This window comes from Merops nubicus, unplaced genomic scaffold, assembly GCF_000691845.1.
Source record: "Merops nubicus isolate BGI_N331 unplaced genomic scaffold, ASM69184v1 scaffold6662, whole genome shotgun sequence".
NCBI classification, from domain to species: Eukaryota; Metazoa; Chordata; class Aves; order Coraciiformes; family Meropidae; genus Merops; species Merops nubicus.
Genome location: NW_008591476.1, coordinates 78863 through 105068, shown reverse-complemented (window position 1 = coordinate 105068; position 26206 = coordinate 78863). Strand labels below are relative to the sequence as shown.

The 26206-nt window shown below is 38.5% G+C and overlaps 1 protein-coding gene across 1 annotated transcript in view; it reads right to left on the bottom strand.

Moving 5' to 3' along the window:
- Positions 1-76: 76 nt before the first annotated feature.
- LOC103782501 (E3 ubiquitin-protein ligase HECW2-like) overlaps positions 77-26206 on the bottom strand; it is a gene marked incomplete at its 3' end in the record, with an annotated part of 52983 nt that continues 26853 nt past the window's right edge. Inside the window, exons 2-8 of the mRNA XM_008950272.1 lie at positions 23852-23959; positions 13533-13627; positions 10260-10335; positions 8213-8382; positions 5474-5616; positions 2037-2137; positions 77-621 (exon numbers count right to left, since the gene is read on the bottom strand). Of these exons, the coding sequence (XP_008948520.1) occupies positions 77-621; positions 2037-2137; positions 5474-5616; positions 8213-8382; positions 10260-10335; positions 13533-13627; positions 23852-23959 (1238 nt within the window). The remainder of the gene's footprint in view (positions 622-2036; positions 2138-5473; positions 5617-8212; positions 8383-10259; positions 10336-13532; positions 13628-23851; positions 23960-26206) is intronic.

Below are 26206 nucleotides of genomic sequence, written 5' to 3'. Positions count from 1 at the left end.
CCTGCTGCTCATCAGCTGATGGCGGAGGAGCTTCAGAGGCTAAAACGTTTCCATTTTCTGCAGGCCCTTGCGTTACCTGATCTGATGAGTAACTTAAACCGTTTCTCTCAACGTTTCTTGTAGCACCATTAAGCATTACTAAACCACCGTCATCTTCCAAGGAAGATGGAAAACCCAAGTCCTGATGTAGTTCATGCTCCTCTTCATCTGAGTCAATGTGAAGCATAGCATTAAGTCTTGTGTCAGTAGGGAAGCTACTCCTCAGTTTTGGGGAGGCTCCACGGGGACGCTCACTACAGGCAGACGTCCCGGGTCTGGGATGATTAGTGTGTTCTATTGCATCCAGATAGTCATTTAGTGAGTCCTGGCGACCTCTGGTAGGTGATGATCTTGAAGCACCAGAGGTCCACTCATCCTGGTCTGTTTCCAAAGTTGTACTAGTCCTTAAAGGGTGCCTTAGGATTGCTTCTCCAGAAGATTCCTCGAGGACTGGACCATTGGAACACACGGTGGAGGTATCGTGATGTCCCGCTGGCATGTCCTCATCATCAGAGGGACTCCCCAAGTCTCCATTTACAGAGTTTACTCCTAGCAACGTGCCAACTGTTTCTGGTGAAGCATCTGCAGAGACAAAGACCGAACGTGAAACACAATGGAGCAGAGAGTTTGGTCTACTCTATCTGCATCACAGATGTATATTTTTCTATCACATCTTTCAAGACTTTAGCTTATTTCAATCAGACAACCAAGGGAAGAAAATACAATGAAAACAACAGAGACATCTACAGCGTTATAACAGCAATTACAGAATTTTCTCTGTGTAAGTCTATACTATTTTGCAGTAGATACAAAATTTAAGGATTAGGAAGTATGACTTTGAAGGACTCCCATTTTCCTTTCAAAAGACAAAGCACTGCTGAGCACCTTGCCAAACTCTCAGTAAAACAAGCCTCACAAGCAAGGAAACAATTTTCTACAGCATGTCTCTCATATCCAAAAAGTAGGATTTACACAAAGCCAGTCACTGACACCAGTTCTCGCCCTTAGCAGCATGCAAACCAGCATCTGAGATCACATCAGGAATCAGAAATTGTGTACAGATATCAAATTCTATATGCAATATTTATTTTGATTTCATTTTCAGGACTTTGCACTGTAAAGAATGGGAATCTCCTTAAGTGAAGTCCATGAGATATTAGATATGCTATGGTAATACATGTAAAAAGGAAATGAAAATAAGTCATCTCTGAGAGATGCGATGGTAATTCCCCACACAGAGATTAAACAGGCATAGAGTTGAATAATCCAGCTGTAAATGTCTGCACACGCCTGCAAGAAACCCAACAGTGAAGTCAGTGCACTAGGCTGCCTGGCAACAAACAGGACTGAAGACAGAAGCAGTTTTTTAATGGTGACAGAGCAAAAATATTCATGAGATACAGGACTACATGGTTATAAAAAAAGGCAAGAAGGTTGTATCAAGTTAAGATACAGCAATATCATGCTATCAGAGATGATAATAAGTCTAATGAAGGAGAACCTAAGATCACAAACATGTCAACAGACACATATGATGCAACAAACATTTAACTGTACCAGCCATGTTCTGCTAGTTGCCTTCAGAACAAGAAAAAAAGGGAAGTAAAATAATTGCCTAATAGAAGGATGTATTCTCATAACCATAACAGATATTCTTGGTTCTAGGCAGGACAGTCCTGTGAAAGAGGGACAGGACACAGTGATCTGCATGTACACTAGCTGGGGAGGAGAGCACTGGTGGAATCATAACTGCTTATCTCAGCCAACGTACTGCAGAGCCAAGAGCTTACAATGTGAAGAGAAACAATGAATTTGATTATCCAATCCATCCTATAAAATATGAATCATAAGCAGATTCATTTAAAAATCTATCTAAAAAATAGGAAACCAATAGAATAAGTGGTGACGTTTTGGAATTTACCATCTCCAAAGCAGCACCTAACATAAACTCTCTACATACAACTATCTGGAGATGCAGATCATTGAGAAATTCTCACCTTCATGAACAGAAGATGTGATTTCCACTTTAAATTGGAGATATCCACTTACATGATCAGCTGGGAGCCTTCTGCCAAGATTATAGCTGACAACCTGGTCTCTGCAAAAACAAAGATATTTTAACAGATTTTATTTATGCAGTATTTTGCATCAGAGTCTCTTATCAGATAAGAGTCAGTGCAATGGAAGGCAATTTCTATTGCAATCTTAAAATCAGCCACATACTTTGGCTTGTATGGAAAAACACAAACACCAACTATGGTGTAAAATACCTTTAGTTAACAGACAAAACAGCCTAACAACTTTTGATCATTTCTAAATACAGACTGTGCCCCAGCAATTCTTATATAGCCCTAAACCTCTTCTTAAGTCTTAAAGGAATCAAACTGCATGGGATCTCTTTCCCCGAACCTCCTCCCTCTCAAAGTACCTTTTTTAATTAACAAAACCTTTCATTTGTTAGAACTTTCTGCCCCCTTGTGGTTTTTACTATGTACAAAATTCCCAGATAGTTTCTTCACGTTTTAGTTCTTATTCAATACAGCACTTCTGCATTCCTATTTAGAAAAGCTATTAGTGCTTGGATTTAATTTCAAACACATTCTTAAGAGTTATTGAATTTCATGGAACTCAGACTTGATTAAGCACTTTTATCAGCTTGAGATTTGGGATCAGATCCTAGGCTATACATTTTTATTAGGCACAGCCAGAATTCACAGCCCCAGACCCCTCAGCACAGCTGCAACAGCTGAAGGGAGAGGAGGGAGCTACTGAAGATGGAAATTATTGTTATTCATGCAAAAAAATTTATGTTGGTGTAAACACCTCTCCTTTGCTGGGAGCACTCCTACTGCAATATGAGTGACAGACTGAAACAAATGCAAGGTCATCAAAGAAACAAGCTGCAGCAGTTTGCATCCAAACATTAACTTCTAGCAAAAAAAATGAGTGGACAACATCAGCAAGGCAGCCTCCCCATGCTGCTCTGTAGGCTACAGGACAGCAAATAATTATAGTAGTGGCTCCAGGATCTGTCACAGATTAATGGCTCTCTACTCCAATTCTTCAGCTAGACTTGGGGGTATCCTCAGAAGAAGGCCATTTGAGGTTTCCACAGTTTTTATATAAGGTTTATATTACTCTAGGCCATTCAAGATTAGAGGAAGCCACAACATGTATAATGCATCCTCTATATTCAGTTGAATCAATACTAGATGATTCTCATGCTCATTTATCATGTTTTCCACAAAACTCACAGCCACTGGCCATGCTGTCACCCAAAATAAGAGCTATAATGACAGTTAAATGTGGGGCATAATTTTAATTAGTCTGTCTAAAAGTGGCCAGTTCTGGCCTTCACCTTTTCATTCACTAATACAGATCATTAATATAGGGAAGGGCAAGTTAAGCATATGGTGCACTCTAAGTCCTTGGACTTTGTTCATGTAATTTTTCAAGTTCACGTGTTCACCCAGTAGAGGTTTTCAGCTGTCCTTGATATTTACAAAATTAAAAAGGAAATGAAGGTATTTTACTTGCCTCACCAAAGCCAAAATAGAAGAGAATTATCACTTATCATATGTTTATTAAATTTCTATTTCACATCTATATTAACCATTCCTTTACTTTGCAAAACTCCTGGTGAAATGTTGTCTGTCTTTACGATGTCTAGGAAAAAGGAACCTTGACAGCTAATTGGCACACAAAGCCTATAAATTGACAAATAAATTACAGATGAAAACTGATTTCGTGTCTGTTCTAATAGCAGTATGGCAAAACCAAGCTAATACTTACCCATATGCTTGCAACATTTTTATTACACAGCCCTACCTTTTCTAAAAAAGATTTGATGTATCAAATATACAGAACTGAAGTATGGAGAACAAAACAGGATGTGTCTTGAAAAGACATAGACTGGTTTGAAAAGACACAGACAAGAACTGATGAACATAGCAAATAGGTAATTTCCAGCCAGAAAATTATTTTGGGGTTTAGCACAGTAATGAATGCCCTGAACTAGGTTTTCAAACCAGTTTGTATGACAGTGCTATTTTTGAGTGTATAGTAGTGTGCAAATTTATTAGAAAAAGCTGCTTGCTCAACTTATCACAATTTGTTGAAACTGAAAGACGAAGCATTTCTTAGAAAAATTAGATTGTGTATACACCCTGGACTGCTCTTGGATACCACTGCAAAAGATTTAATTTTATTTTCTCCATTTATGCAACTTGTTACTTTGATGGGAATATCTGTGAAAGAGGAGGCCAGTCATTTATGTCCTGCTTTTTGTGCAAAAGTGTGATGATGCTGCCATACCCTTAAGCTTTCAGGGAAGAACATACTAATTTTATTTCACCATCATTCCTCAGGGGCCTCATCCAGGGGCCTTTTAAAGTTAATGGAGACACATTTAGTAGGTTTTAGTTAAACTTTAGTAGACTTTGAGTTACATCTTATACAAAAAACCACTTGAATAATTCAGTTCCTCCCACTGTCTTTCAAGGAATTATTTTTTTCTTATTTATCGCAGCAAATACATGTAAAAAGATGTTAGCAAAATAACACACCCTACAATTACTGCTCTGTCTTAAATGGAAACTTGTATTTTTGCACACTGCTGCACCTCTTGCAGACCTCCACCCACTTACTTCACACCTACAATGTATCACTGTGCCTAATCATCAAGTCTCAGGCTCTTCTCAGTGTGTATGGTTGGACAAAGGCCTCATTGGATCACCCACTTGACCATGCCGTGGTCTCCCCAGTAACCATCATGAAGTATAAAGCATTTTAAGTTTCTAAGTGACTTACATCTTTATACCAGAACAGTTAGCTATCCAAAAATTAACAGAATTCTTTTCAAACAGCACAAGAGGTGAATTTTGAGTCCCATCAGTGAGCTACTGAAAGCAAAAGGCAATTTTAATTATGTAGCACTGCCAGCACTCTGAAAAATAAGAAGTCACAGCCTTGTAGTTTGGTTCAATTAGTTGAACAGATATTAAATCTCTGATTATTAAACTGACAATTAAAAATACTTGACCTGTAAAAGAAGAGAGACTATAAAATTAGCTTCTTCTAAAAAATTTGCACACATTCATGTAGGATTGCCATAATGCCTTGCTTCTTGACTGTTCTGCAAGGGTAACATTTTTTTGCACAAAGAAATTAAGGTGAAAACAAATTCTAGGCAAACATATACACAAACATGGGCACATGCATCTGGAACAGGGTCAGGAACAGTGATATCCTCCAATAGCATAAGGCTATTAAAATTCTTACTAAATTTCTTACTACAGATGCAGTAGAACTTTGCTGGTCTGTGCCAGGAAGCCAGAAAGGCTGCTCTGCTCCAGTTATCCTAGATTCTGTGCCTCCCTGATCAATGGAAGTTAGCATTAAGAATGTATTAAATTTACCCAATGTATTAATTTACCCAATTGCATGTCTCTCCAGGAGTCTCTGAACTGGTATGGTTAACTTCCCAAGGAAGCGCTTGATGATCGGACGGCTCTTGGCAAATTTATCTTTAACCTCAATTTCCAGGACATCTGTTAGAAGTGCAACAAAAGAATATTTCTGGAAGGAAAGAACATATTTAACACCATATCAATACCCTTTTATTCAAAAAGTATCTACATAACTGCTACTAACATGCAGTGAACTGCAAAAGCAACAATTGATGACAGCAGTTTCCATACTGCAAAATAAAGTCAACATCATTTATTAAGCACTGTATTTTTGCAAATGTATTTAACCTCTCAGGAAGCCCAAACCCTTTTACTGTTCCTTGGAAGTAACTGATCAGTAAGAACACGCACTAGAGAAAAGTAGTTCCATGGTCTGTGTTGGAAAGGAGAAAGCAAGCAACGTATCCTAGTGTTAGGGTATCAACCAAATGTATCCTTACTGTTTGGACAGTAGAAACCAAAAAGAGAAGGAATCCTTGCTGTATTTTATCAGGTTACAGAAGAATAGACAGGTCAACACAGGAGGAAGGAGGAAAGTGTCTCTCTCTAGGCTGTGTTTAGTGAACTTCCCTTCCAACACCATGCTTGGCATTCATTTTTTGTATGCATGACAAGAAATCAAAAGGGCAATGTGTATATAGCATTTTCAGGAGCACTGCAACTGAAGGAGGAAAATTTTCTATAGATTTTTGCCCCAAAGTTCACAAATCAACTCAGAAGATTCCAACAGAACCTTTTTCTGCACTTGGAGCCTTTAAACAATGTCGTGTTAATTTATAAAAGATTTCTTTAGGTTGGGTATAATCATTCTTCCATCTTCCCCTGTGAGGGAACACTATAACAGCTACTGTCTTCAGCCTAGCATCAATATTCATGCAGTTTATGAATACTTCATTGTCGAGATCTGTGCTGCTCTGTCAAGTCTGACTCAAGACAGCCAAAAGCTTCAAAAGTGGCACAGGGCAAATATCTGAGCAGGCATCTGGCAGACACAGACACACACAGAGTATGGTAACAAATTCCCTCACAAAAGCAAGCTTAGGAACAAAGATTTTAATTTTTCCTCTAGACTTTAAGATACTTCAGATAAACAGATAACCTACTCAGATAAGCCGAGGTCATCTGCTTATACTTTTACTATCTGTCATCTTTAAGACTCCTGAGCAAATCTCAACCTACTTTTTATGAGGCATTGTACTCAATGTCTAATATGCATCTGGCTGGACAGCTAAAGATGCATTGAACAAGGAACAAAAGAAGGAACCACTCTTCAGTTCAGCTGTAGACATCAGCTAAACATATTCAAAACCAGTAATTAAATTGGGTCAGGAATAAAAACACTTCTTCATGCTGGGCAACTGTCGGAGCTGGGCTCCTGTGATAAGCAGAACTTAAAAATTTGTCACCCTCAGTTTGCTATAAAATTGCAAATTATTTCACAGAAAGGAGTGGATGTAAACCAGGATCAATTCTGCACCACTAGGACAGCATATGTAATGGGATCAGAAGCTGCTGTCAGAGCATTGCTACAGGGAAGATAAGGCAGCTAAAGCAAGCTGATACTATGCGTGCAGCACTGAACATTAGCACTTTTCCAATAAGCTTCAAAACCAAGGAGAACTGGAAGAGAAAAAAGGAGAAAAATAAGACCAGATTTTCTTTCTGTCTGCTGGATAGATGGATGGACGGACAGAAAGATGAAGAATTAATTTAGAGATTAGAACTCTGATTTTATTTAAGATTTTAAGACTTCTCCACGCATCTACATTCTTTCCTTCAACTGAACACCTCAGAGCAGAGTGAACGCTGGCCCTGCTCTGCTCTGCTTTACTGCTTGTTTGGTTTGATTATGATTTGTGGGAACATGTTCAAAAGCCCACTCAATTTTCCAGTCTTCCTAGAGAACGTGTTAGCATCCATCAAACACAGCACAGGCATCTGCTCATTACAGAACAGGCACAGCTCAAGAATGATGCTCACTGGCCCTGAAAGGGTTATGGGCTTGCATCAGTATTTTCACCTCATTTCCCATAAAAAGCATTTCTCTTCAAAGGCACAGCCTGGCTCCTCTGCACTCCAAGGCAGCTGTGGGACTGAGTTCCTTCTCTTGAGACCTGCACAGCTTACCCAATACAAACACATCTGGAAAAACAGCTTCTGCCAAGCTGCCTTTTTCCCCAGCCCTTGCTGTGAGTGGGGCTGTAATGCCTCCCTGGGCTTTCCTTCCTCCAGCAGTGCACACAGAGGCCACCCCAAAGAGCAGCCCTCTGCCCAGCACAAGGGAAAGCTTCCCACCCGCTCTGCACAATGAGCATATCATCTCCAAATGAGCAGTTGCAATCACTGAGCATAACTGCTCACCTACCATACCTTTCCTTAGAGAGTCTTTTCACAACGTATAATCCATTTTAATTAATTTATTTTTGCAGTTTTGAGAAATCTACAGGGCTGCTGAGTGAGTTTAACCCTCGTTAGCAGAGAAGAGAATGAAAACCTCACAGCAGTGCAGCTTATACACACAGATGATAGCTACTTCTACCCAACAACAGGGTTCCTAAAATTACTACAATTCCCATGTCAGTTTAAATAATTAACTGCAAAATAAACTCACAGCCTTCAGAGAGTAAGAACTATTGCATAAAGAGAAAACACAAGCCTGGTACACTGCCCTAGCTGGCAGGCAGCATTCAGAAGTGATCTATTACCTCTCTGTGCCAAATGGGGTTAGTTGTGTTACTGATGATAGTCGACCTTCTTTCCTGCCCATGGTGAGCAAATGTAGGAAATGTACTTTTCTTGCCTGGCTGAATGGACATCTTTAGATAAGGATCAGGGTTGAAGAACATGCCTTTTTTAAGTCCAACTGCTCTAATATCTATAAAGTAAAACAAGAAGGAAGGAAAAAGGAATTGAGTAAGTTAAGGCTCAATCACAAGGTAGCCCATTCTTTAAAATATTACCCAGGAAATCAATTCATCCGAAACTACCAAATAAAGCAACTTAAAATTACTCATACTTTAACTGGTTCCAGTGTTCAGAAGATGGTTAAGGCAGGAAGTCAAGTGTTTTCCCAGAAGAACACAGGGAGTAAAGCTATCAACATCCTCATTTACATCTTAGTCTCCAGTCATTTGCAAAAAAAATCAATAAATTAATAGCATGAACTTGTAGCTCATCTACAAATGTTTTTTTCTCAGTCTGTATGGTATTTCCGCTCTTAAAAAGGAACACTAAAAACCACAAAAAAACCCCATCACATAGTACTTGCAGTGTTTCTGGGGCAGGTGCTAAGATAAAAATCTGTATGGGGTGTAACGTAGTGAACTCACACTTTGCGTCACAAAGTTGAGACTTCGATAAACATAACTTCAAAGTTGCTCTGGACTAACACTCTCTCCTAACTTAGAAGATAACCTAAGAAGATAATATAAAAAGATGCAGAGTTTTCTGAAAATGCTTCTTTCTTCCTAGGGAAACCTCAGCACTGTAGCCCTTCTGACTTTTAACAAAAAATAATATTTTCCTCAGGTACATATTCTCACACCTAAAGACTTTAATGACAGTGCAAGTTTCAACAAGAACCAAAAAAAGGAGGTATTTTTTAAGGTAATATTAGTTTTCAAACTTAACTGAAAAAATATTTCTCTGTTTAGGTTTGCTGAAGCCAAAGATTTTTGTGTCTTATCCCATTAGATATTCCAATATGCTGCATTCAGTCTTCATGACTAATGGAACTGGCACCTACATACTTAGATTAGCAGTTTGTACACACAGGCCAAATTAAATTCACTGCACTAAATGAAATGCCATGACTGTGGATTCAGTAAAAAAAAAAAAAAAAAAAAATCCTACTCAATGTTCAAAATTAAGCCACACAGTACAAATACCACAAAATAAAGGGAAATTGCCTTTAAAAGCAACAATTTTGCACATGCAAACAAGCAACCAAAAAAACATTACAGACTTATCAGTCAACACGTCTTTCAAAATTACTTTAGGGGACTCAGGCTGAGTCACAACCTTCTATTAAACACAATATATTTTTTTTTTATTTCACAAACCAATTCTTTTTATAGTACTCCATGTGAGTCTATAGAGCCTATAGCTCTACCCCAGATAACTCCTGAAAGACTCTTTCAAAAAGTGGTTTGTTTTCTGCTCTGCCCCTAGAATCTCTGAATGTTTTCATTGTCAGTTCTTCAAGACTCAGTAGCGATTTTTTTTCTGTCTTTTCTCAAGTTGAATGTGCTTTGGTCTCACACAAGACTTCCTGTGGAATGAAGTGCTAACCAAAACAAGTGAAGCTGGTAGACTGTACCCCTCAGCTACTTTGCTGTAGTGACAGCTTAGCTCTGTTAAAAGTAAAGATTTTTTTCCCTTTCTAAACAACCATTTGCAGTCATTGCTTTTTTACCACTTTAAAGAGATGGAACCAGCTTGCATTTTATTTAAAAGCTAAGTTTTGCACTCTTCAATCTGTGAGGAACTGTCCCTTGTGCAAACTAGAAATTTTTCCAAAGTTTTAATGCTGGGATCCATCAAATCCATTTCTTTCACTCCTGGAGGTTCACCATTCTGGCTTGTTTTCAACAAACAGAAGTTCTAAAGAAATGGCATCTTTCAAGCCACTAGAGTGTGCTCCTACAGAGGCTAATGAAGAAAAGTGTTCCATCTTTGATGTCACTTACAACAGCAATTTATCTTCTTTGACAGTAATTTGTAAAACACGGAGTAGTGTTGGGTTTTTTTTACCTGATAGGGTAAAGCTGACTAACTTCCTAGAGTGGTGGGCTCCAGAAGCACCTTCATCTGTGCCTTCCACTCCCATCTGGAATAAAAAAAAAAAAAAAAAACAACCAAACAGAAAAACAAACAACAGACAGAGCAACAGCATTTTTTTTTTCTTCTAGGAAAATATCTATTAAGCTATGTAGTGCTAATACACCAGTACTTGGAATCTTCCAAACAGAACACCTATAGCCTAATACACATGCAGACACTATTAACTGGAGAAAAGGAGACTCTATTTTCTCACGTTTCTCTTTTGTAAAATAAAGTCAGCAGTATGGGTTGGTAATACATACCAAAGCACTGAGCTGGCCAGTGACAGCATGTGTAACTTTTGTCACTTTCCACAAATAGATAATTTACTGTGCAACAAAAAAAAAGCAAAGGGATCAAAGAGAGACTAACAGAAGCCTTCAGATCTATGAACAAATGCTTCTTTTAAAGAGAAAAAAAATGTATCAGATATCTAAATACAAATGTGGTCTAAAAGCTTATGCTTCATAGATTTTCAAGTTTAGTTTCTACTGAAATTCCTTGTTAGGTAAAGCACTACTTCAAAATAAAATGTTTCTAATGTATTAATGTCTTACTAATGTCTAGCTCTTTCAACTAGCAGAAGACTGTGTCTTTCAAGGCAGAGTTGTGCATGCAGCTGAATAATCTATCATGAAGACATCATGGAGCTATCTTTAAGTTAAATGATTGTCCAAGTAGGCACTGCACTCACTACCAGGGAGAAGAGGTGACACAACCTGATGAAAAAGCTTCAGCCAAACACAGTGCTGGGGATTAATACCAGCCATAGAACAGGAAATCACTTGATCTATTAATGATAAAAAAATAAGCTGAATAAAATCTCGCACCCCTATGTGTGTGGATAAAGCAAGTAAAGCAGTTTTGAGCAGCTGTTTGAAGTTATCCTTCAATATCTAGCAGGGGAATGCTATGTATCCCAATTTGCTCTTTTGGGCTTATTCTAGCATGCACTGTTTTCTTGTTAAAAATGTTATTCAACAGCAAGGTTTACCTCATTCTATAAGCTACTTTCTGCTACATCACTGACTCTGAATAATGTTTATATTGCTGATCATGACTTCAGTTTATAGAAAATAGTATTTGCCCACACTTCAGCTATAAGAAAACTATTTGTAACAGTGTTCTCTAGAACCTCCATGGTTCTACTATATAATGCTTGCCTGCTCCATTATGATCTAAACAGGGACTTCAATTTTTTCTGTGCCAAGTGCAAAATTTCATCCCACCACACACGCTTAGTTTTTTGCACTAGAAAGTCCATCTCATCTGGTGTAACACAGTGTTTCTGAATGCTACATCAGGCTTTGTACTTCCACTAGTTCAAATGAACACAACAGAATATTAGTTGCCTGTCCAAAGATAAGATGGACTGAAATGCCTGCTGTGATACATTGTCAGTATGAGGAAAACCAGAAACACATCTCCCACCAAACCATGTAAAGTGAAAACCCAGAATGACCCAAGTAAGCAGGTCATCTACTATAGCTTTAAAAAAGAGAGTTAGCATGCCACGGCTCCCTTACAACTTCCAGGAACAGCATTTCTGTAACAACAACCAACTCCTGCCAAGAGAACAAGGTATTCTCTAGGGCACAGTGCCTAAGGTCAACACCAAAACAGTGAAAATGGTGTGAGGTAGTAACATTTAACAATAGGTATCATTATGTCTAACTAACCCAATATGGTATTTTTAGGAAGCCTCATCTGAGCTGTCATATGCTATTCTCATCAGGGAAAACATTTATATAAAATTACACCTTCTAGCAGGTGTATAAATTCTGAACAATACTTGGGACCCTGTGTTACCTTTCAAAGGAAAGAATTTCAAACAGCAACAGCTGGTTAACCCTTGCTTAACCTTAAGGTTGACCAATGACTCTGAAATACAGGTCTCCAGGTAGCTACCAAGTAAATAAATGCATATTCAGAAGTTCAGATGTCCTTCTGTGAAAAGATTTTCAAAAATACCCACAACTAATATGACAAGGCCAGGAAAACACACATATTCCAATGGTTCCTCCATCCAATATAATAATTCTGCTTCTCTTCAGTAGTGATATAGTGCAGCACATAGCCCATTTTAAATGGTCATTTTAAGCTGCATTTTTCCCTTTGTTCAAAATTAATCCACCTAACTGTCTTTAGTTTATAAATTGATACTAAAGACAGTGGCTCATTAAGTGTAACACATTTCCTTCTGTAAAATAGCAAGAGTTCACATTACTGCTGCAAAATGATATTATTCACAGCCAGATATGACAATTAAATGATGCTATCACCTAGGTCCATAACTCTAAGAGAAAGAAAAAAAACCTTTTGGTGTAATGAGATTTAAAATTGAGTATAGCACATCTAGCATCATATAGCCACAGCATTCACCTGTATATAATATACAAAGCTGAACAAGTGCAGGATCAGAATAAAAGTTATTCAGTCTGAATAACTTGTGCTCTACAGGATCTCCAACACTTTCTCAGGACACCATCCTGACAGATGTGATTTTAAGTATTTGGCAACTAATATAAATGAACCAAACACTGTGAAACTTCATGGCAGCTGAAGAGCTAGCCTATTAGATAAATTACTTCCATCAAAAGTTTGGAGGATCTTCTTCCCCTGCTTATTTAAACAAATTTTAAAACTTCTACTGTTTCAAAGGAACATCTCATAATGAAAGCGTAGTAAGACAGCAGCAATTCTAACTAGTCAGAGAATCACTAAATTTCAATGGTATATGAACACTTCAAAAATTCAGCAGTTTTTGCAAGAGCAGAGTTTTGTCCAGTCTCATTTTTATACTAACAATTGCTATCTCAGCAACAGCTTCATTTTTAATAATAAGGAATAAGAAGAAATGAAGACTTTTGATAAGGACTCAGTATGAGTTATATAGCCAGCCTGAAAAATTTATGTTATGGTGCTAAATTACAGCAACATGTAAGCCTTGAAACTGAAAAGAAGCAAAAATTAATTCTTAGCATAAAATACCAGTTAAGCTCAGTGAATTTTACTGTTATTTTATCAGGAACAACACAAAACCACAAAAAGCATTTCCCAATTTTGGTCACTTTTGTCAGGCAATGTAATTTTTTTTCAAATAATTTCAGCCACTGGTAAAACAAGGAGACTTATATTGACAGGTTTATCTGACATAATATTGTCATCTAAGACCAATACAATGAACAAACAGGCTAAGCTTACCATCACAGCAGGGTTTTTCACAGTGATACATGGAGTAGTAGCTCGGAGGGCTCCACTAACACCATGGTAGTATTTAAAACAGATCTTTATTTCAGCTGAAAATCAAACAAAAATTGCATTAAACCCTTCATGACTGGACCTAGGGAAAAGAGAGGCAATGAAAGGAGCACGTGCATGCAGGGAGTCATAATTCAATTCTGTTCATGTAGTCAGATGCCCATGGTCACTTCTGGGTAAAAAAGGTCTAAATAGTCACAAGCCACAGTTCACACAAAGCCACTTTTGTATGTTTTTTATGGGTCCAGGGGGAAGGAAAGTTGATCAGTATTGACCTCTGATCCTTTTCAAAACAACAGGGGTAATGTGAGTTATTCTTTTTCAGCAGATGTGTAAGCTGCAAACAAACAAAAATTATACATGTTTTATTCTTATATTGTTTTATCATATGAAAGTGGAGTGCTCTCTCTACAGCCTTATACACAGAGGTAGATTTCAAACCACTGATGAAAATGTTTAAAAGTACTTCATCTTGTACTAACTCCTGCAGATCCAAACTCACAAGATTTCCCTTTTTGTGTGACCTTTCAAACCTTTTATTATAATGCAGTATGCCAAACCAAAACCAGTCCTGGACCTGCTAAAATAAGAAAATAAACAGACAACTTGACAATGAGACAAAATGCTATAAAAGTCAAGCTCTTAAAGTTTGGACGTTAGTCCTACAGATATTCTGACATTCTGGCTGGAGTGGAGCTGCAAATATGGCTGATTATGGGGCAAAGCTATTAATATGCTGTCCTGTGAAAGCCTGAGAGCTCCTTCTATATGCATAGGATCCAACATTCAGTGATTTTTCTTCAGAAATACTTCCACAACAAATTAGGAATGGAACAGCTGGTTATATCTTCTTTTCATGTGTTTGGTCCTTCTGTTGCTTAACAGACTGAAAAAATAACTTACCTAATTCTGCAGCTGGTATTTCTGCTACTATTTCAATAGAATCAAGTCATGAAAAAGGTTTACCAAGACATTTGCTACTCTAGGATAATTCTTGTCAGGCTTTGGAAGAAGTTGCATGACATATCTGAAGGAAGCTTGAAGCACTCTATATTGGAATACAGGGAAGGTAAATGCTCCACCATGTTTCTAATCCCATGAAATAACATTTTTTTCTGCTTAACTGCATGTACTGCAAATGAAAGAGTATTATGTTCAACCAGAGCCTGACCTCCACTGTTGTTCCTCTGCATTCTTCCAACTCAACAGAACAGCTATAATCATGGCTGCCCTTGAGCCTGTGGGATCTTCTCCATCTAGAACTATGCCTCTGTTTCCCTTCTCCTTTGGGATAACTCTTCTGTGTGAGGCTGATGAGGGTTTACCTCTGGCTACAGAAACAGCCACAGCAGGCAGAAATTACAGCAGCCAGTGCAGACAGACCACAGGACATACATAAAATCTTGGCAGTTCAAACCCTCTGACTTGGTCTAACAAGATGTAGTTAGCCTCAAAATACGAAATTGCAATGTTTTGTATAAGGTTTTGAGACACATATAGCATGATTCCATGAGGGCTGAGGAATTTCATCCCTGCAAGATAAAACATCCACTTAGCCCTTCTCAAAAGGAGCAGAAATTCATCTTGCAAGCCTGCTCAGCCAAAAAGGACTGTTTATTTTAAAAAAAAAAAAAAATTGCTGCAGTTATAGGTCAATATTTATTTACTATCTTCCTCACAGAACAAAGAGGAGGCACCTCAGAAGTACCCTTCAAAGGCAAGTGCCTGGCTGACAGTGCCCCCAGGGATTTAGGAGGTGGAGGAGCTGCTGATCCCACTTCCTCCTCCTCACAGCTGAGTTCACACGCACAGTCAAAACATGCTCTATTTACCACAAGCTTTGCAGCAAAATTCAAAATGCAGACGGGATTTCTAATCACCTACAAAGGCTTATCAGACCTACAAATTACAGGTTAGGACCTGCAGGTTCTTCCCAAATTAAGGAATTCTGTTGACCAGAACAATGCTACCAACGAATGGACATGGAATAATTTTTAGCTCACAGAAAATTGGTGCTTCAGCACTTCAAAAATTAGGCAGGATTTATACTAAATGCTGGACTCTCCACATTGTAAAATGCACATATTAAGTAACCAGAACTCGAGTCTTGAACATCTCTTAATCACACTGTAGAAGTATGACTACATGAGAGCATGGAAGACCAGGAACTCTTCCACCAAGACTCCTACTTTCCAGCTACACTGCTCAGATTTATTGCAACCTAAATTTTGGTTTCTAGAGAATTTCTGGATCTGCTCATTATTCAGTTTATTGTCACTGACAACAATTTATCTCAGTTTATCACTTCTGAAAAAAGAATCTAGGAAGTGAAAGGTTATCAGCTGCTGCTTCCATTCACAGTGAGTCTGTAAAGTGATGGTGGACAGAAGTTTGCTGTATATTCTCACTACACTGACATGCACATTCCCCTGAAGGTTGAAATGCAATGCTTTGTATCCTCATATTTCTTTCTCTCAATGACTTCTACAAGCATTCAGTACTTTTCAATGCCTGTATGTGGCTGGTGACAGAAGAAAACAATGTTTGCTTCAAGAAATAGATCTGATGATCCCTTTTGTATAAACTAAATAAAAATCAGGACTAATTGCTAGAAATAATTAGAAAAAGACGAGCACTTAAAAACACGATGCAAAGACTTTATCTCCCACTTCCCACAGAAACAGCATTGAGTTTGGGTTCTACACAGCAGCAGACACAGGAACCACAGACCTGCTGTTAGCATTGTGTCAATGGGATTAACACCAGGAGCTGTGCCTGAAACCTAGCAAGAAACTGAAAAATGGGTATCACATGCATGCAGTTGTTGCCAAAGTGAACAAGATGAGATTCTGTACATCACAGGAATACGATCCCTTCCAAGGATCAGAGACAGCTAAGTAATTTTTTTTTTGGTGGCTAATGATGCTAGAAACTTCAGTTAACAGTGGAAGAAATCTCTGAGGAATGAGAAACAGTCAGTTCTAAAGAGCTGAGGATCTAGCTTGATGACATTTCTGATACTGTGTTACCAGAGAAAAACACTGATAGGATACTTTTTCTTGATAGCTGATGGATTCCTGAGCTCCAGACAGGTCGGTGGCTGTTTCAGTTTAGAACTTATCTCACCTACTACCTATAACTAAGTCCCCATGAATACACAGACCTCCTCAGAAACAGTAAGTTCAATTACCTGTAAACAGGACTTTAATATTTAGAGAGTTGAGCTCAATACCATATTAATCCACAGACCTTCCTTTGAACTGTTCCATGCTATGACCTGCACAATAGTATGTGTCACCTACAGAATCTTCCCAATTTCTTTCATTTCCCCTGTCACCTTGCTTTTATGTGTTTCCTTTAGGGCAAAATTTGCAGTCCTCTTTTTTTTTTCCTACTTCTTCCCTCAACAAATTTAGCTTGCTTTGTATGTGATCTGTAATGTAAAAGTTAATAGCAGTAAATCCAGCAAGGGAAAGACATACGGACCTTATCACAGGACTATCTGCCGTTGCATTAAGGAAAAACATGAGATTGCAGAACAAAAAGTGTTTTCATTCATGGGGAAAAAAATGACTGTGCCTAGCTCAGTGTTCTTGATACCACATATGCCCCATTGTCATTGAAAATCCTCCAGAAATCATAGAGACCCCAAGAAATTCTTCCTTTGTTTCAAAAGAAGACAAAAATGAAATGGGAGTAGCTATGCTTCTTGAAAAGTATAGTCATATAAAAAGTGATATATATGTTAATCTGGACATTCCATGAAACCATAATCCCCTTCTTTAAAAGCCAATAGCTGTTATCATTTTATAACAACAGTTTTATAGCTTAGGTCCATTACATAAAAATGCTGGAATTAACAAAGGTTTCTGGGACTCAAGCCTTGACATTTGAATTTCAAAAGAACTCTGGCATGCAATTAGAGCGTTGTCCTTCCCTCTGTGGACCATACACTCTTGCCTCTTCAATAATAAAGAGATCAGCTTACACCAAATAATAGCTTGCTTTTGAAATCTCACTAATTCCCCAAAGTCCCTTACTTTAACTACCTTTTTACTGCCTTTGATACTTTTAACGTTGCCCATCAGAAAATTGCTTTAGGATAGAAAGATATTCAGAATATATAAACTTAGAACACATAAACACATGAACATAATTCTAGAATCATGTATTCTTTCCAGGAGATGATAATTCAGGAAACAAATGTGTTCCAGACATACCCATGTCACATGGAACACCTCTATTAAAGTTGGAATCACCCCACACTCCACTGAGAAGGGATGAGCAGAGACACCTTCAAAAGCTAAGTCAAATTCTAGTTGTGTTGTAACAGTCTGTGGAGGTCAACAGTGCTCCTGACTAACTGTATGGAAACTGCAGAGCAACTAACACCTCCTGGGCACCACAGCTAGATGCCAGGAGTTACCTGGACTGAATCCATGGCTCTCTGCAGATTGAAACATATGCCCACCAACTTGCAAAGAGGAAAAAGCTGACATCACAGAAACTCATCGGAAAAATATGAGAACACGTTCCATGAAACTTATTTCATAAAACTTTGGCACTAAAATTAAGTCAGTCACATTCAGGCCTTACCAAGCTATAAAGGGAGATGAAATGCAGGGAAAAGGTAAAGGGTTAAACCCTAATTTTTCTCAGCCAAACCCTAACACCTCACAGACGACTGAAGGAATCAGAAGTGCCCTGCACACCTTGACAGCTGGGTTTCTTTTCCTTAGCATGAGAGATCAGCAAACATAACCTTTTTCTTTGGACATTTAGCATTTTACTCTCTGCATCACTTTAACTATGTACCTTTTTAATTACTTCCTACTGAGAACAGCACAGCACAGCAAACACAGCAGCAGAACCCAAGTGCCAAAGCTGGCTGCCTCCAGGTACTTGCCATCTCTCTCAGCAGGTATATCATAGAATTTATTTTACAGAAGGAATTTAGAAAAAAAAGAAAAAGGTGATTTAAGTAGACTTATAGAAAGCCTTTTAGATAAACATTTTATGTTTCTGATCCTTGGTTATGTCATAGTAGTATCTCTTTCTTCATCTAATCTGCTTCAAAGGAAACTACTCAAAAAAACCAGGAGCCTACCTATCACTGCCAGCCCTCCTCACTCTGGTGTCACTCTGAGGTGTTCTGATTTACATTGATGAGCATTGTCTATTAGATCCCAGTTCAGCAAAGCATTTAATTATAATCTAACCTTTCAAATAAACAATAAAAGCAATAAAACCTTTAAAACAAAACACTGGGAGTATTACACGCTTAAGGAAGTCAACAAGGCTTGCCACAGATACAAAAACTACAAGACCTGATCCTGTTTCAGTTATTTGTAACACTCAAAAATAGCCGTTAAGAGACAACAGATATAAATAGCAGAAGAATAATAGAAGTATTTGTAACTCACTGAATGTGTTTATAAATAGGGTAGGGACAATACCCATGAGTCCCCTGACAGACCGCTGGTTGCAGGGTGCTACACAGGCAAATGTTCCAAGCATGGAACAATTCTGTGTGAGAAAACCATGACCTTTTATAGAATTTAATTTAAATGGTAAAATAATACAAAGAATTTGTATTAAGTTGATAGAACAGTCATTAACACTTGACCATTATGTTCAAAACCAAAAATACTAAACTGTGTTCATATCTCTACTAACAACTCTACAGCAGCCCTTAAAAGCCAAAAGCACATCAAGTTCATGTATTAAACTGTTGGGGTTTTTTTTCCCCTTTGATATCTATTAGCTTTTTTAACAAAAAAGGGAGCTGGGAGTCTGCTCCACTAGCTACAACGTATGGCAATTTCATTCTCAGTATACTGTTTTTGCAATAGGGAAATGGAAAATGGAAAACTCCTACGGAAATAAGGGCTGAATAGAGAGAATTCCACACAAAACTCACTGGAACATAACACCAGTGTAACATAAATACATATATTACCAGATTTGGTATGGATACTCTTGCCAGGAGCCAAATATTTTGAGTACAAATAAGACAGCATCAGACAGCATCTGTGCAGTCACTGCATCAGAGTATTGCAATGTGGCACCAGAAGTGATTTAACCACAAACGTCCCAAGAGTGATTTGGAAATGATTGATGTGACAAGACTGGCAGTCTCTGGATGAATCTCCACAGCTGCCACTATGGATTACTGCTCAAGACAAAGCCACAGCCTTGGTAAAGGAAATCTCTGTAAATCAATGCATTTCTATTCTACTCACAGTAATAACTATGACATGGAATGTTATTTATAACAACAAAGACATTACACCATAGGTAAAGTAGCTGAAGGTGCTTCTTGTGGATACTGTAATTAACATTCATGGAACCAAGGCTGCAACTTATAAATACAAGTCCAATACAGTCTCAAAGGAGGCTCTTGGCCTGTAACTGTCCTAATAAATCAGGCAGGACCATTGTAGGGACTAAAGTGCAAGCACACAACCATCCATACTGCTGGATGGTAACCACGCATCCCTGACACAGGGGCAGGGCTGGCTGCAAGTCACGCTGTGTCACCTGCTCCCAGCAGCAGAAAGAAGAAAATAGCCCCTGGTCTGTCTGTCTTACCTACTAGAATATGCACAGCTTTTAATTTCTGGGGACTTTGCATACAGAAGTGCATAAGCACCCGTTACCTGTTGTGTCACAGCTACTGTACTACACTGAATCTCCCTCCCACTGCACCTCCAAACTGAGGCATCCTTCCTCATATTGCAGAAAACTGACTTAGAAGCCACAGTTTATAAAAGAGTAGCAACTTTTATCAGTCTTCACAAAACTCAAGCTTCCTTTCACATGCTTTTTCTGTCACCAGCTTTTCCAGGGATCATTTCACCACCTTTCTGCTAGCTCTGTTCTCCATAAGAAATGCCATCATCTCTGTTCCATCACAATGCCCCAAAGGGAGCCCCTGGCATCCCAACCTCATAGAATGCTATAACCAAGGGAACACTCTGCCAACTAAAACCACTCCTGGAGCCTCTTTTGCCCCAGGGACTAAAGGTCCTGACATCCCAAAGCACATGAACAGTCTGATGCCATGCTAAATACCAGATGACCATACCTAGCATTAATCTGTGTTGCACCACCACACCATTGACACCCGTTCTGAGTAATACTCCTTGAACTTGTTCTCTCCTTTTACAGGGGAAGGATGAAAACTGCCACCTCTACTACATGAGTAGAAAACAATCTCTCCGTGATACTGATGCTCAAATTCACCTTGTGAACCTCTAAAAGGACTGAGTTCCCTTTTGTGCTTACGTGGCACATCGGCTCCTTCCCCAGAGAAAAGAAAGAGGCACATCTGCCTCCATACCAATTAGCTCTGCTGTTCAGAGCCACTCACTGTCTGGAGGTGACAGCTTGAGGACACCAGCTCTTTGTGAGTGGACATCACAGTTTGCAAGTATTCGGTGAGCTGGACTTCATAGTTTGAAAGTATTTTATTCCTTCTCTGCATACTCTTCCTTAGCCGGTCCCCTCAGAGGCTGCCTGTATTTCTGGAATACATTAATTTCATTTCTCACTACTTCACTGTTGATTCCTTTGACTCTCCCTTCTCAGGATAGAGTCTACAGGATTTTTTGCATTGGTTTTTGTCTACAGCAAGTGAGAGTTTTCTTTGATCATCCTTAGTTTTGGATGCTTCGGGGGGAATTAACATCTGGTTTTAGCATGAAGCTGATGAAACTCCCTGCCCTTTTTTTTGCAGGTTGCTTGATCTGAATAGAGCAGATGGCAAACTATGCCCTTATGTGTTACATCCTCAGGAAATAAGAGATGCTGAATTCACGGGGAGGACTTTAAGAGGACTAAATTCAACAACTGGAAAACTGAGTTACAAGACTGTGGATAAACAGTAATATGAAATTCATAAAAAAAGCTTATCCAAGGCCTACCTTGAAACGTAAGCTTAAATTTCACAGACCTCAGTGAAACTATAAATAAGTTTAGAGTTATGTTCATGGAAAAACAGCTTCCCAAATTAAAGTGTATAATGCTTTCCTTAAAAGATACAAATCTGAGGATTGCAGAAGGAATCTGAGGCCTGATCCAGCTGACTCTCATTGATTAACATTAATGCAATTAAAATGGAAATACTCCTTCTGCATGAGATTCATTTGTATATGGCTTGTTAGAGATGCTATCATCCTCTACACTTTGCCCTACAAAGATGGTGCATTACTGGTGAAAAGATATGTATTGTCCCTAAGCTCTGACACTGCTAGGGAAAAAACAACCACAGCCTTTGGGATAACAGGCACAATATCTGATCTCAATCCATCACCCAATGTTAGTGGCTGCCATTCCTTTTCTTGCCAAAAAGAGAGACAACTTCAGGCCAGTTTTCACTGCAAATCAAGAAAGGAAAGAAAAAAAGACAGGGAAGGGAAAAGGGAAGGAAAAAGAGAGAGAGAAAGAGAGAGAGAGAAAGAGAGAGAAAGAGAGAGAGAGAAAGAGAGAGAGAGAAAGAGAGAGAGAGAAAGAGAAGCGAGGAAGAGCGAGGAAGAGCGAGGAAGAGCGAGGAAGAGCGAGGAAGAGCGAGGAAGAGCGAGGAAGAGCGAGGAAGAGCGAGGAAGAGCGAGGAAGAGCGAGGAAGAGAGAGGAAGAGAGAGGAAGAGAGAGGAAGAGAGAGGAAGAGAGAGAAAGAGAGAGAAAGAGAGAGAAAAAGAGAGAAAAAGAGAGAAAAAGAGAGAAAAAGAGAGAAAAAGAGAGAAAAAGAGAGAAAAAGAGAGAAAAAGAGAGAAAAAGAGAGAAAGGTAACTGCCTGTAGTTACATCAGAGTTGCTTTGCCACCTGTATATCCTGTATGCTTTCTATCAGCTGCTTGCTAAGTGCAGTTAGTAGCAAAGTGCAAAGTCAGTTGCAGCTGATTTTAAGGTAAAACTACTAGTTCTTGAAGAATTACTCTGTATTACTCACATATTGCAACTATAGTATATGTATAAGAAAGATGAGGCAATGAACTCTTCTAACATACATTTTAATCTGCATTAATATACCACTGTCTTTGGTACCAGCAAAGTTAATTACCTTGATCTGTATTATTTTCTTACTCTTTAACTTCAGTTCAATCATTTTTCCCTGTAATGAACTCCTGAAATTAGTTTTTATTTTATTTTATCCTATTAAAGCTTTTGCTGTTGTTCTTAAAGAAATGTGCTGTGTAACACAGGGTAGCTTGGTAAGATTCAACCATGAGTTCTAGAAATAAGTTTTAATACATAAAATACATATATTGCTTTTGTATCAGTTAATGATAACAAAAATTCTGTCAAGACGTACAGTTAGCAGCATTGCAGTGTACAGTGAAGTAACAGAGTGGGAGGATATTTTTCTTTTAAACTTAGGAAGGAATATTCATTGCTTTGGGGCAAAACAGGTGGTAAAACAGCTCACAGCTCTTTTGAGACAGATTGCCACTTTGATGCTTGGCACGTGAGAGATTCCAGCAAGCTCAGACACAACTACCTAGGATTTGTAACACCAATTTCTTTAGTGGATCATATGCCTTAGATGGTAAGATAGCTCCTTCTCATCAAAATGGAAAAAAAACAAATGGAAAAAATAGTAGTGATTTTTTAAAAAGCACACAGCAGAACATCTGGGCTTCCTGTAAATCCTGGTCACCTAAGGGAGTGGCAAAGCTCTCCAATCTGAAGCTTGGCTACCAATACTCCTTAAGGTGTTCAGCTGAAGACTTTTTCTCCCAGTGACATAGAATTTCACATACTATTTCAGAATTGCCTAGTGGATTTTCCAGTGCAACAAAACTTTAGCTGAGAAATCCTGATGCAACTGGACAGGAGGCTGGCACTTCCTAGAGACAAATCTAACCTTCACCCTAACAAACATTAGTAAGTACTAGTAGCTTGTCAGCTTTTTTTGTGTGCATTTTCCATTAACGTTTGTCCAGTTGAAATTTTGAACTTCTTGGGAAGGGTTTCACCTCTCAATGTATATACACTATACAACATTGCACAAGGCAATTTTTTACTCAATCTGAAGCATGGCCTAAGAACATCCCTGGAATACAAATGCACAACTAAGCTCAGCTCCATTCTTGTAAGATCCAGCAAACACACTGGGAAGTGCTGCTCCTTAGAGCAATATGATCAATTCCTTTGGTCTGGCAGAGGGACTGACAAATTAGGTATCAAAAGCCATCCTGTTGACTTGTCTTGACACAGAGGCATGCTTGCCTTTGGATGTGCATTCAGTAAGCAGGTACTCACATTCCATAAAATAGGGGCCAGGTTCAATTCGCCACACAATCTGTCCTTTCTGTGTTCCTGTCACTCCTCGATTCTTGGAATCCCAGAAATTGGCTGGAGAGTTCTCATCTGAAAGAGGAAAGGAAAAAAAAAGAGTCAAGTTGTATTTATAATAGTACTTCTCTTAGTTTTCTGTTTCTGGAGGCCCAGGTATTAAAAAAAATAAATCACTAGTATAAAAAAATAAATTTTTAAAAAAAATCAAACTGGCAAAAGATTAATAACTTCTCTTTTACAGTTGATAGATCAATTTATGCAGTGAGCAGACACAGATACAGCCAAAGCAAATACATGGTTTCCTGTAAAAGGTGATTCCAAAACTTCCAAAATTTCCCAGACTCAGAGAGGCTGTTGGAAGTGTGTAGCTGATTGAAACTTCATCACAGAGTCACCACACTGTGATGTGAAAATCTGGCATTCATTCCCTAGCTAGGAAGTACAGATTTGCAGCTAGAGGTATCAAGACTTACTTCAGTTTTTAATATATTCCTATGTTTTAGAAACTAGTGAGAGTTATTTTTATACACACATCAAAGAATCTGACACTTTCAGCTTCCAAACAGCTACAGCATTATTCCTTATCAGTGAAGTCAAGTTAGAGGCTCCAAGCACAGAACTGTCACTTAGAAAGAGACACAGAAATGAGACATTCAGCAAAATACATTCAAAAGAGAAGAGGAGCAAACAGTATCTGCAGATCAGCTTAGCAATATCAGCATCTTCCCCTCACAAACTAAGGATTTTGTCCTAATAGCAACAAACATGGGTCATGGGATTTGTTTTTTATTTACCAGCTTGTATTCTGGCACCCAGAACAGTGTATGAATGAAGGAAAGGCAGAGTGAGAAGTTGTTTGAAAAGGCACAGAGGTTAGTTACGATGGCCTGCAGGAAGCTGACATAAATCCAGCTTAACTTTTTTGTACAGGAAGTTCTTTAAAAGAATGTATCTTGCAAGTGCATTTAGGCAGCTCGTTCTTAATTAGCCAATTATACCTGCGACCTCAAACATCACACCTTCCTTCTTTCCAGTGGTACTTGATATCCCTTAGTCTTAGGGTTTTTTTAAAAAAAGAATATTAAAAATCCTGTTTTATTACATATATTTGAGTGCATTCTGTTAAAAAGACTTCACTAAGAACCCAGTCTACTGTGGCTTTCTTCATCCACAAGCCACTATCCACTCAAGCATTTTCTTTGTACTTTGTTAGAAACTCTCAGATAAAGAAGATTACAGAATTGTCACCTACATTTTAGAAATCCATATGCTACTTTGTCACTTTGAAAAATATAAATTTACTTCTATTTTTAAAATACAAACTTAAACTAAAGCTTCTACTTCTCCCCTTCATTTTGACTGTTCATCTCAGTGTGTGCACTGCCACGTGGCTAAATCATTATTAGTGCAGTCTATGTGTTCACATCCCACCAAACTGACATGTAAAGCATTACAAGACACACACTGGACTTCTCTGACTCTTCAGGAGTGATGCACCTTGTCCACAGACTGGGAGATCTCTGGAGAGTCAAGAGGTGGCCATGGAAATCTACAGACATTTTTTATGCCTCCAGGCATGGGCGACACTGAGACTGTTTAGAAAGCTGCAGTCCGAACACCTCAACATCGTGATGAGTCCAGAACAATTTCATAATTATCTTAATGGCAGTAAGGAGGGACAGGATTGTTCTCCTAACTCACCCTCAAGCATATAATACACTCAGGCTTAACTTTTTTGTGTGGAACCAGCATGATAATACATAAGCTGCATACACCAGAAAGTCAAGCACACAGGTAGTAAAACTTAAAACCTGCACATTCGCTCTTCATCACAGCAAAAACCTCTCAGAGTAAACAAAGCTGTGTATCACCCATGTACTTGCCTTTTTTATTTTAAAGCTATATTAACAGGGACCCTGAAAGTATAGTGTATAAATCATCCCATGTGCCTCCAAAAACAAAAAAAAACCAACCCCAAACAAAAACAAGCCCCCATAAAAGAACCAAACAAAATCCCACTTCTGTACATGGCTTGCAAGGACACTCTAAACAAAACAATATGCTGTTGACTTTTTTTTTTTCCCATTTTTAACATGCCCTACTAATACAAGGACCCACTAATACCATCCCCAGAAAGAACTCGAGGAAGCCATGAGATACATCTTAACCTCCAACAAGTCCACACTACTGCCTATTTTGATCCACCATACAAACTTGGTTATCCAAACCATCATTACCAAAAGCAAGCAGTCTTTAAAAATTTAAAAATTGTCTAAAACACGGTTTTAAATTAGTCAGTGTTCGCATTCATCTAAGTAA